General features: G+C 34.4%; 1 protein-coding gene across 1 annotated transcript; it reads left to right on the top strand.

Annotated features, from left to right (window-relative positions):
* The first annotated feature begins 7,719 nt into the window (after nt 1–7,719).
* On the top strand, nt 7,720–11,898 carry LOC105220830 (uncharacterized). Its single transcript, XM_011197357.2, has 3 exons — nt 7,720–7,998; nt 10,587–10,728; nt 10,813–11,898. The coding sequence occupies exons 1-3, from the start codon at nt 7,939–7,941 to the stop codon at nt 11,736–11,738; spliced, it is 1,128 nt and encodes a 375-aa protein (XP_011195659.1). The 5' UTR covers nt 7,720–7,938; the 3' UTR covers nt 11,739–11,898.
* The last annotated feature ends 755 nt before the right edge of the window (nt 11,899–12,653 follow it).

Genomic DNA, 12,653 nt, shown 5'->3' with positions numbered 1-12,653 from the left:
TATAATATTTGTATTTTAATTGTGTTTTTTTAATCTTAAATTTAATTATAATCATTTATGAAGCAATGGAAACCAACACACATTTTACATATGTACACTGTGGTGAAGTTTGTATATGTTTGCATAAGAAAGTTTGTGAATGCTTTGATAGGCCATAGCCCATGGGTCTACAAGGTTCTCCAACTCCAACAAAATACATACATACCTACATTATTGTGCTGTACCTACGTTAGTTTTGTGTTTTTTTGTATAAAATGTCTGCAATGTAATTTAATGTAAAATATTTTCAAGTAACGGCAAAGAAAAAAAGAAACGAAAGAAGTGTTTATGTAAATAATGCATTTATATATAACAAAAATAAGAATATATACACAAATGGAATGTATAAGAAAAAAAACAAAATAAAAAACTTGTTTAAAACCGTAAATAATTTGTTTTGTTTCACACTGTGGCAAAAATATCTGTCTTTATTCCCTAGAAATCATGGTCACTTAAAAAATTTAAAAATACAATTTTTTTAGCTTAAAATTTCTAAAGAATATTTAAGAGATCAGAGTGTAAGTGTTAAGGATTCGAAACGTGTAAAAAAAGTCAAATTCATCTGAATACTAAGTGAAGAACAAAATAATAATACATTTCAATCAGTTTTAAAAATCTCTTCAAAGCTAAATTTCTAACATATTCAAAGATATTGTCAGATACACTTTAATATTAACAAAAAAAAGGAAATTTAATTGTTCTCTAAAGCATGAGATGTCTTGCAAATGTCTAGAAAGCTGAACCAAGTAACAGCCTCGGTTTGGCTAATATTGACAAACTTTTATCATTTTTATTTTCTTAAGTGAAACAAAAAAATTTTAAATTTTAATTTGTCATTATCAGCGACTATTAAACTAATAGTTTCTAGATTGTACTTTTCCCTCTCGTTCACTTTTATTAAAAAATACAATTATTGATAGCAATGAACCATAGGGCTCAGTAACTTAAAGCCGAGTAGAAAATGATGTATACAATTATAATAGAAATTACTATAATTACAAATAGGTTGGTATCAAGTTTGTATTAAGGGGTTATACCAGTGTAACCTATGGAAAATTAGCGATTTTCGTGAATTTTTTTTTTAAGAACTCGATCGATTGTTTCGAAGTTTTTCTTTTTGCACATAGTAAGGTATATTTTCATCTATATTTAAATTTTTTTTTTCAAAATTATTGAAAAATAACGGAGTTATATGCTATCTACGGAGGTGTCCGTAACTACTGACATGATTCCGTCAGAATGAGTTGCTGAAACAAAAAAGTTCAAAAAGTATATTAAAGTAAAATATATTTCCTATACAATGATCTACGATTTTTTAAAAAATACCAAAAATTTACAAAATGACGTAGTTCTGAAAAAAAAAATCGTTTTTTAGGTAAGAAAATGGTATTTTTTTAATGCCAAATTACCACTTTTCAACAAATCAAACAGATCGTGGGTCAATGTATAGTAAATATATTCAATAAGGCTCAGTTTCAATTTGAAGATGATCGGTCAATTTTTCGTTGAGTTATGATGTCAGCAATTTTGAGAAATGTCGTTTCGTGAAAAACGCATTTAAAGTTTCGACTATAGCTGCTTATACCAGCGAGCGGTTGCTCTTTAGAACGCTGTCATTCAACAAGTAAGGAAGGGCTAAGTTCGGGTGTAACCGAACATTTTATACTCTCGCAATTTATTTATTTAACTTCATTTATATTATATAATACACAATTTGACCCACATATTCGTCATATATATTGTATAAAGTCCATTGAAAGTTGGAAACCATAATATTAGGTTAGAAGCACCGAGGTCCTCGTGTTCGATATAAGTGGCCTTAAATATGGTCCGATTTCGGCGATTTTTAAAATGGGGCTGCCACACTATTAACATAGTATTTGTGCAAAGTTCTGCACCGATATCTTCACTAGTACTGACTTTATATATTGTAAAGTAAACGATTCAGATTGTCTTCAAAGTTCTGGTATATAGAAAGTAGGCGTGGTTGTGAAGCGATTTGGCCTATTTTCACAACATATCATTGGGATGTAAGTAAACTATTACAAACCAAGTTTCATTGGAATCGGTCGAGTAGTTCCTGAGGTATGGTTTTTGACCCATAAGTGGGCGACGCCACGCCCATTTTCCATTTTGTAACAAAATCTGAGTGCAGCTTTCATCTGCCATTTCTTATGTGAAATTTAGTGTTTCTGACGTTTTTCGTTAGTGAGTTAACACACTTTTAGTAACTTTCAACCTAACTTTTGTATGGGAGGTGGGCGTGATTATAATCCGATTTCTTTCATTTTTGGACTAGGAAGTGGCTAAAAAAAACGACTGCAGAAAGTTTGGTTTATATAGCTCTATTGGTTTGAGAGATATATGCAAAAAACTTAGTAGGGGGCGGGGCCATGCCCACTTCCCCAAAAAACTTACATCCAAATATGCCCCTTCATAGTGCGATCCTTCCTACCAAATTTTATTTCCATAGCTTTATTTATGGCTTAGTGATGGCACTTTATGTGTTTTCGGTTTTCGCCATTTTGTGGGCGTGGCAGTGGTCCGATTTTGCTCATTCTCGAAAGCAACCTTCCTATGGTGCCAAGAAATAAGTGTGCCAAGTTTCATCAAGATATCTTAATTTTTACTCAAGTTATAGCTTGCACAGACGGACGGATGGACGGACGGACGGACGGACGGACAGACAGACATACTGATTTGAACTCCACTCTCATCATTTGGTATATATAACCCTATATCTAACTCGTTTAGTTTTGGGTGTTACAAACAACCGTTATGTGAACAAAACTATAATACTCTCTTTAGCAACATTTGTTGCGAGAATATAAAAACTATTTAAGATACGACCTTACCGATTTCAAAGGATATTTTTGTAAGTATAAACTATCGAATAAGCAAAAAATAAAAACATCGATTTTTTGAAAATATCATACTGGTATAGCCCCTTAAATGCATACAGATTAGTTAAGAATGTTTATTATTGCATATAAATATATATTTATCACTTACCAGCAACAATTATTGTACACAATCTCTGATTCGAAGAGCATCAACAGCAATTTTCCGTATATTTAATGTACTGCGCTGAAAAAGTCAAAATAATAATTTAGCGATATGTTGTTTTATTTGAATACTATGAACTTGATCATAAAATTAGTATATTTTCTTTCTTAATTATTTATTTATTTTTTTTTTCAACCCTTTGTCTATATTTTCCTAGTACTTTTTAAAATATTAATTTGGTTTGAATTAAAAACATTCTCTTCTTATACATATAATCGCCTTCAGTACCGCCCACTGTCGACTAAGAAGTACAACTCTTATGCGAGTACGCATCACTTTTAATTAACTGTTAATTAACATTTATGTAAACTCTTATTTATTAATTGAATTTTATAATGTTATTAACTCACAGATATAAACAGCAACACACATAACAGTGTACTGTTAAGTTACGTCTTCGCATTTCCGACTGCAGCGCTTAATGGTTGTACAAGATCTAAAACTGTTTGATATCTTAATTTCCACTGGCACTTAAACTGTCAAATCTCTCACTCACGGCAACACTACTCTTATATTTTACAAGCGTTTCCGTTTCTCTTCTTTGAAATACGCTCTTAAATTCTTTGCTTGTATATGAGAACACAGATACTCTCAATGTGACTGGACATTTCTTAAAGAGTAAATAACGGGAGAGTATATAGAACTTTAAAGCGAATTTTGCATGAAGAAATGCAAATTGGAAGGATCAGATTGGAATGGAATAATTAAATTTGGAAATGGATATATGTATGTACATACTCGTGTGTACTATACATATGTAAATATCTATGTACTATGTCGCTTTGGAAGCTCTTTGCCTTAAGCTTTTTAAATATTCATAAAAAAATTAATATATGTTTTCACTTTCACTTAATTTTTGCTAAGCTTCCAATACACTGGAATGTATTTCCAAATTTTTTTGGCTGCAAAACCAAATGAAAGCGGATGAATATATGTATATGTATGTATAAGTGTGCAACGCATCATTCCTTTGAAAGCTACTCTTTAATTAAATTATTTGTTCAAAATTCACCACCTTTTTTTAGTTTTGTACATATTATGTTGAACGGCACTGTAGTTTATACTAAAGTCTCACTAATTTTATACACTTTCAACGCTTTTAATGTAATTTTGTCCGACAAAAATTTGCAGATTCGAAATCACAACCGCACTGTTCCGCAGCAAACGGGAACTAACTGTAGTAGGTCAAAATTGAGTGATTTCACTATTTCCAGTGGTTTTCAAACAATGCTTATCTACTCGCTCTCTCTGCTTCCCGTCAATTGTTTAGCTAATTTCCGTTTCCTTACTTACTCTATTTCCCCTTAACGTTAACGCTATTTCCCCATCTCTCTTGTTGTCCGGTAGTTTCGTAATTTTCAGAGGCTTTTAAACTTACATTATAATAGATAATACTCTCTCGTGCTCTCTTCCCTTGGTCTATGAGTTGTTAGTAACCGTTTCCAAATAGCTCTTCCTCCGCTTAACGCTTTTAATATTTTTTAGTTTGTGCTTTAAAGCTCTCGTCGTTGATGAGCTAACTTTTTACTAGTGATATTTAATAGACACGCAATTGGTAAAGCTTCGTTAAGCTCTTATATATAGCATATGAATAAAATTGTGAATCATTTAGCATCCAATTTACATTTATGTGATATGAATTACAGAGACAGCCAAACTGTTAACTCCACAGCTATTGCAACTTAATGCATTCCGTTTCCTCATAGCTTTTCCACTCACTGCTCTTAGTAATCTTTCCTTATGAAGAGCATGTAAGATATGTATGTGGTATTACCAGAGAACACATAACAGAATAAGTTCTCTGACTTGAGGACGCAATAAATTGGATATAAGTGACAGGAGAAAGAGAAATTGTTAGTCGTTTTGAAAGCGAGAGAGTGTTTGTTATGAACTGGTATTAAATGATTTTTAAACATTAATTTATTTGAATTTATGGTATTATCGATGAGATCAGGACTTATTTTAAGGGGACCCCCCATTCTGGATTTCTATTTTTTTTTAATTCCAAGAATGCTCCTTTAAAATTTCAAATGAAAATTTCAAAAACTCTTGAATATATAGACGATTTATAGTGAAAGCGGCAGGCGACGGCGAGAGCGCGCACGCATGGGCCTCCTCGCAGGCAGAGAGCTAGGTTCTCATTACGAAGAGGACCTCACTGAGGCTTCCAGAGAGGCCAAAATTACTCGTAGAGACCAACGAGCCGAAGAAAATCAAGCCTATGAAGAAACGGATGGAATTTTATATGGATATGGCATGGCTGATTGAACGTAGGTAGGTTTTATACCCAAGAATTTGCTACTCAAAACTTTAAACGCGTTTTTCTCGAAACAGTGGTTTTACGACTGGCACATGAGGTTACTCATAACCTATTAATCCAATCGGTTCCAAATTTTAATACGTTATTTTATACATATATAGCTATGGTATCGGTGAAGATCTTCTTTACCTTTCAACTTGATTTGTGCCTGAAACAAAGGCGATTCAAAAAAAAAATTCAAAGGTTCGCCATTTTGTTAATTTTTGTGCGAAATTAATAATCCTCGTTCAGTTCATTAACACCGATAATAATGTCAGCTTTGAAATCCAACGCAGAATCACTCTTGCCAGCAGGTCTGAGTAGGCAATTGAAAAGTAATGTCCTTTCTCGACGAACAAAAACTAAACTCTACAAGTCCCTCATCATTCCCGTCCTACTTTATGATGCAGAAGCGTGGACGGTGTCAACATCCGTTGAGACGGCAGTAGGAGTTTTCGAGAGAAAGGCTTTGCGCAAGATTTATGGTCCTTTAAACATTGGTAACGGTGAATACTGCAGAAGATGAAATGATGAGCTGTATGTGTTGTTCGACGACATAGACATAGTCCAGCGAATAAAAAGACAGCGGCTACGCTGGCTGGGACATGTTGTTCGAATGGACGAAAGTGCCACAGCTCTGAAAGTTTTTGATGCAGTACCCGCTGGTGGAAGCCGAGGAAGAGGGAGACCTCCACTCCGATGGAAGGACCAGGTGGAGAAGGACCTGTCTTCACTTGGTATTACCAATTGGCGCCAAACTGCCAAAAGGAGAGATGCGTGGCGCGCTGTTGTGGACTCGGCTATAACCTATATACCACGCCAGTCAAGAAGAAGAAGAAAGTTCATACCAGAGCCAAACATGTACTTTTTCTAATCTCGTTGGAATTTTTGGTTTCAAATGTTCCAATGAGCGGAAATCACATGTGCCGCCGAAAAGATAGGCTTGTTTGATCACAAAAAAAAAAAACAACAAAAAAATTATGAAAATTTTTTCTCTTCTTTTTTAAGTTCGCTCCTTAAAATTAATATATTCTCATGGGATTCAAAATGGCGTAAGCCTATTTTAAAAATATGCTTGGACAAAGCCTCAGCTACATTTGAGTTAAGCCCATAAATTTAAAACACACAAGTTCAATGTTTTCAAGGAGGATTATAGGGCGGAAAACTGCTTTGAAGAGTATTTTAAGCTTTTGAGGAGTGTGTGAGATTAGGAAAAGTATATTTTCCGATGTTAGTCTGCACTCAGATCGAAGTGGTTGGAAGTGAAGTGTTAGTCAAGGGAGAAGAGAAGATAGAGAAAAGGATGGACTAACCGAAACGAACGGTTCCAATAACAGCAACAAACCTCATGCATGAATTTATTATCTTAAACACGAGAATTGATATAGAAATCGGCTATACCGAAGCTAATATAACCTTCACAGGGGCATTTCTTTTAGTAACTATGTGTTTAAGCAAATCTAAAGACGTAAGAAAAAGTAAGTAAAAAAATGAAAATATTTTACTAATTCTAATGGCGGCTATATGCTATAGTGAACCGATCTGAACAATTTTTTCGGAGATTAAATTATTTCTATGAGCAGTAACTCACACCAAATTTCGTGAAGATATGTAGTAAAATGCGGAAGTTTTCCATACAAGCCCTTGATTCCGATCGTTCAGTTTGTATGGCAGCTATATGATATAGTGGTCCCATATCGGCAGTTCCGACAAATGAGCAGCTTCATGAAGAGAAAATAACATCTGCAAAATTTCAAAACGATATCTTAAAAACTGAAGGACTAGTTCGTATATATACAGACAGACAGGCAGACGGACATGGCTACATCGACTGAGTTCAACATACTGATCATTCATATATATACTTTATAGGGCCTCCGACGCTTCCTTCTGGGTGTTACAAACTTCGTGACAAACTTAATATACCCTGTTCAGGGTATAAAAAAAAAACAGATTATCCCTTCATGTTGAGGTTATGCAAATTATCTCTAATTTGTTACAAATTGAGTTTATTAGAATTTGTAAAGTGATACGCTATCTAAATTAAGTAATGACATTTATTTTTAACCGTTAATTAGCAAATAAATGCGAAAAGAAGTTGTAAGAATACATATGTAAACTGTTGCAACATTAGAGTCAATTTATTTCAATGAACAAATTAATTTGAGCTTCACACCTAATTGCCTGCCAATATGCACACGCACACACACACACACCCTCAACGCGGTTATGCAAATGAAGAAAGCAAAGAAGAGGCAAAAACAAAATCAAACACGCTAACTTCCAATATTCTATTGCCTTTACGTCGATTGAGCGCTTCTTCAGCACTTGGCATTAGAACATTGGCCACCGGCAGTTCAGCGTTCAGTACAAGTTGTCGCATCGTCGAGTTCGAAAGTGGTTTTTGCGTGGCTTAGACTGGCTAGTTTGGCTAAATAGAATTTCTTCGATTCTTCAACCAAATGCTTGTGGGCGCGTAATATTTCCGAGTTGAAATTGCTGTTGTTGCTGTGAAGTCAATTAATATTCGCACAATGTACGCCTGCGGACTAAGCAAGTGTGTACAAATCCGCTTTGCTGTTGTTGCAGTTGTTGTAAGTGTTTAGAAAATGAAAACAATACTCGTACACTCGTGTAGATGAGTGTCTGTGCGCATGTGCAAATGTTGAAATGTTCAATTACTAATAAATTATGTGAAAGTCAATGACCAAAGCGAAAGAAATGTGCTTTTTGTGCTTCGCGTTGAACTGTGTGCGAACGCTTGAGTACTTATATAAGTAGTGGAAGTGCGCTTATTTGCTGCGACAAATTTAAGTAAACGGAAATACAAATAACTGGGTTTTTGTGCCTGCAACTGATAACGTGGAAATGTTATATAAAAATTGACATAATTTTGAGCGGAAATTTAGAATATGAAACACGTGTGGCTATTAGATTTAGATCTGTTGGATCTATATCTGTTACTTAAATTAATATTTTTTAACAACCTACTGAACGGTTCTTTCTAATATCCTCTTCAGTTTATATAAAATATTCTAAGAAGAATCGAATTTTGTTAATTTTTTAGTGCTAATATAATTATTTATGGTTTGTTAAAAGCATTTAAAATCGCATATTTTTTTGAACAATTTATTATTTATTTCCAACGCCGGTAGATCATCTTCAAATTCGAAAAAAGAAAGCACATATTTAACGAGGTTTTCTACTAAAGTATTTCTTAAGATTGATCTGTTTTGTGGATCGGCGAATGTCCTTATGCAGAAACTATGTTACTATAAAGGCAATTATTATAAAGGGTGTTTTTGTGGGCTTTTGGTTTTTAAGAAGAAATAAAACCCAGATAATTTTTTGTTATGGACAAGAATTTTGCTTAAATATAAAGATTCTGGATTGCCATTATGTTTTAAAAATGATTTCGAGAAAGCTTTCATATATACCTCAGTTTTTAAGACAAATATCATGAAAATCAATAACAATATTATAACTGGTCTATGGACCCTGTTAGACAAATAGACAAAAATTTGATATCTCACAATCTATTTGAATGAGACCTCTACCTTCATAATTTAGTTTCAAAATCGGGCTTCGGTCATAACTTTTTCTTTCCAATCATCTTAAACGTACATAATATAAGGTGACAACGTTAATGTGGACGAATGAATATTTTTTTTTTCCAAAAACGAAAATTCCCGTTATTTTTTGAACACACCTTGCATTCTTTCATTATATAGATATATCGGTCAGTGTATAATACAATTCATGCAAATTAATGGATAAATTTAGATTTGAACCATTTGGAACCAATAATTGATCAAAGCCATTTTAAGGGGACCCCCACCCATTGTCGATTTCAAATTCAATTCAATGGGCTGGTAAATGTACATAAATTATTTTTTTGGGTTGTAACTTTGAATACATCTATTTGAAGACTTAAAAAAGAATAAAACAATTTTACATAGTTTTTTGTTGTTGTTTTTTGTGATCCAGCAAAAGCCCTTCTTTTCGGCGTCGCATGTGATTTCCGCTCACTGGAACATCTGAAACCAAAAATTGCAACGGGATTAGAGAGAGTACATGTTTAACTGAACTAGAATTATTAATTTCGCACAAAAATTAACAAAATGTCGGACCTTTGAATTTTTTTTTAAATCGCCCTTTTTCAACCACAAATCAAGTTGAAAAGTAAAGAAGATCTTCATCGATTTCATTTATCCTAGTTCATAAAATAGCTATATAAGTATAAAATAACGTATTAAAATTTGGAAATGATTGAATTAATAGGTTTTGAGTAAAACGCGTTTAAAGTTTTGAGAAGCAAATTCTTGGGTGGGCTATATCTTCAAGAGTTTTGGAAATTTTCATTTGAAATTTTAAAGGAACATTCTTGAATAGTTATAGGTTCGAATTAAATAAAAAAACGATTTTTTGAACCGGGGTCCCTTAAGTCTGCCCATACCCCCTACTGACCAACACACTGCAGTATTTCAAACTGTTCAAATTATTCTAATAAAAGTTATAGGGTTTATTAAAATAACTAACTAAGGGAGTGTGTTCAGACACATAGATTTTTTTTAGTTCACATACTTGGATTACATAATAATTACATAAGATAATATAAGCCTGAGGAAGTAAATATAATATTCGGACCTTAAATATAATTAATCCAATGGATAGCACTGCAAACGAAATATCTCGCAAAATCTATTGAACATATTTTCTCATACGTTTAACGAATATTTATTATAAGAGGAGCTGGATTTATAAATGATTCCACATTAATGTACGGACTTCAATGACACTAAGTTCACACGAGTATATTTTCGATGATATCTGTTTCTACTAATTGGTTTGATTAATTTCACTAGAGTAGCATTATTGAAAAGTGTTTTCATAAACTGCTATCCAATTGCATTTACGATCATTTTGATAATTTAGCGACGGTTGTCTTTAAATTTGACGTAATGAGAACCACGTATAGTAAATAATCAATAGACAAAAATCTATATAAAGCATTTATTTGTATTGAAGGTGATCTCATTTGAACTTACAATATTTTAAAACAGGGAATTTTGGCTGAAATTTTTGGTGATGGCACTTTGGTACACATAATTTTTGTATTATCTATTTAAAAATATAAATTAATTAATAAACAATTTTTCACACCATTTTACTTTTTCTGCAGCTTTTTCTGCTCTGCCTAAAAGCACACCACAACAATGCGGCGCCAACAACCGATCGCAGCTTTGTATACGCCAAGACACAGGCTATAAAGAAGTCTGGTGGCAATCCGGATACAAGCTCTTATTTTCGACGCGATCCATATGGTACGTAGCATTTACAATAACGAAAAGCTCTGCTGCACAACAGTGTTGCCTAACTTTATAAATTTCCACCATTTTTCCTTTAAGGCGCCAACACATATGCATTCGGTTTTGAGATTAACGACAATCGCACCGGCAACATACAGTTCCGCGATGAGCGACGCTATGTGAACGGCAGCGTAGAGGGTTCATATGGTCACGTGCGTCCCGATGGGCGTGTCATTGTCACACACTTTCTCTCGGACAATGAACGCGGCTTTTTGCATGAGACACGCACCTTTGAGTCAGGTGACAACCAGCAATGGCAAGCGCATTGGCCCACTAAACGACCGAGTATACTGATGCAACGACCACCGGATATGCCCACCGGTGCTGTGGTGTACGATAAGGATCTGCATTTGAATGTGACTAACAGCAAAGTGCCAGAGCAGTTGGCGAGCGCGCTCAATGAGCAGCATGCCATCGTTGTGAATCCAGCTGCGCATGCAGAGTATCCAATGGGAGATTTGTCAATACAGGATATTATCGACGGCAAGGTGCCGCTAGAGACGAAGCCGGGTAAAGACGTGACGAGCATCGGCTTTGAGACGGTGCATAACCGATTGCCATCCGATTTTTCAATTATACCCTTTATATTGCCACCAATGTTGGGTAATCTCAGCGAAGAACAAACGGATCAAAAGAATTCAAAGGATACAAAGTTGGCAGAAACGAAGAGGCAACAGAATCAGAATAAATATAATGAAGCGAAAGTGAATAATTCAGAGAAATCCGTAAATGTGCAAGTGCTTGAAAAGAGTGCTGGAAATAACACGAAGATTGCCGAGTCAACTAAAGCGGTTGTAATGACTACTAAAGCCAGCAATAACAACAGCGAACAAATGGTCACCGAGCAGCCAACAGCTTTGACCGAAGATTTGCCGAATTTGGTGGGAGTTAATGGCACTTGGTATCAGCAACTAATCGATCAGTCCAGAAATGAGTTTCTCAGCAATTTACCGAATAAAAAGTAAAGTGGAGAATATGAATGGAATATAGATATGTATGAGGTTTTATATACTTTCAGTCACATATATTATATGTAGGTATATATTAAGTTAATAAATATGTAAAGCTGAAATCATTAATAATAACGTCTGCCAAAGTTTATAGGCGACTAATTTCATTTTATAATTCATTCACATAATCAATCGGGTACTCAATTAGTTCTTAGTGTTTTAAAAATGATCTCGGGAAAGCGACCGACGCAAATGGGTCAAATAAATTCCAGACGAGAGACAAAATTTTCGACCATTTTTTGCAGCATTGAATATAAATCAAGTAGCAGCAATCAAAAAGACCAATTCCGGAGAAAGTATTGCCTCAATGAACACCAAACGTCTACAAAACCGGCGTTACTAGCCTTTTCTTTCCATTAGTAAAAAATGTTGAACTTTCAAAATTATTTCCGACACACAACTGATCTCAGCATAGGACTCCACAATAGCCGCTAGGTGTCGCTTCTTGAATACCGTCCTAGGGCTCACGGTGATAAGAACTACTCAAAATATATAAATTTCGCCAAATGGTATACCAAATCAGACGATAGAATCCGACGTATCAGACGTATTAGCATATATCATTTAAAAAACCCGTGAACTAATCTTAAGGACATTACACTCTCAATTCCCTAGGAGCTGAGACTTCATTTCAGTTTAATTAGAACTTTCAGTTGCCAAGATAAATGCTTTTGATCTAACCTCTGCCTTAATAACTGCGAGGAGTCTGTGGGTGGGTGGGAGCAGCTGTAGAAAAAGGGTAAATACTTTTGAGGAAATAAATATTTACAGGAGAGCGAAATAGAACATCATTGAATGTGTGCTCAAAATCAATTAAGTCTCAATATATTGCCTGATAAGGCTAATATGGATATCTGGAATCTTAAGGAA

Source organism: Zeugodacus cucurbitae, chromosome 4 (genome assembly GCF_028554725.1).
Source record: "Zeugodacus cucurbitae isolate PBARC_wt_2022May chromosome 4, idZeuCucr1.2, whole genome shotgun sequence".
NCBI classification, from domain to species: Eukaryota; Metazoa; Arthropoda; class Insecta; order Diptera; family Tephritidae; genus Zeugodacus; species Zeugodacus cucurbitae.
Note: the sequence above shows the minus strand (reverse complement) of the source record. Positions and strands in the feature narration are given on the sequence as shown.

Excerpts from the sequence above, each read along its gene's own strand:
- LOC105220830 (XM_011197357.2), top strand. The coding sequence starts at position 7,939 with ATGTACGCCTGCGGACTAAGCAAGTGTGTACAAATCCGCTTTGCTGTT. Across the intron at positions 7,999-10,586 it reads TTGCTGTTGTTGCAGTTGTT|CTTTTTCTGCTCTGCCTAAA; the intron begins GTAAGTGTTTAG and ends CTTTTTCTGCAG. Across the intron at positions 10,729-10,812 it reads TTTTCGACGCGATCCATATG|GCGCCAACACATATGCATTC; the intron begins GTACGTAGCATT and ends TTTTCCTTTAAG.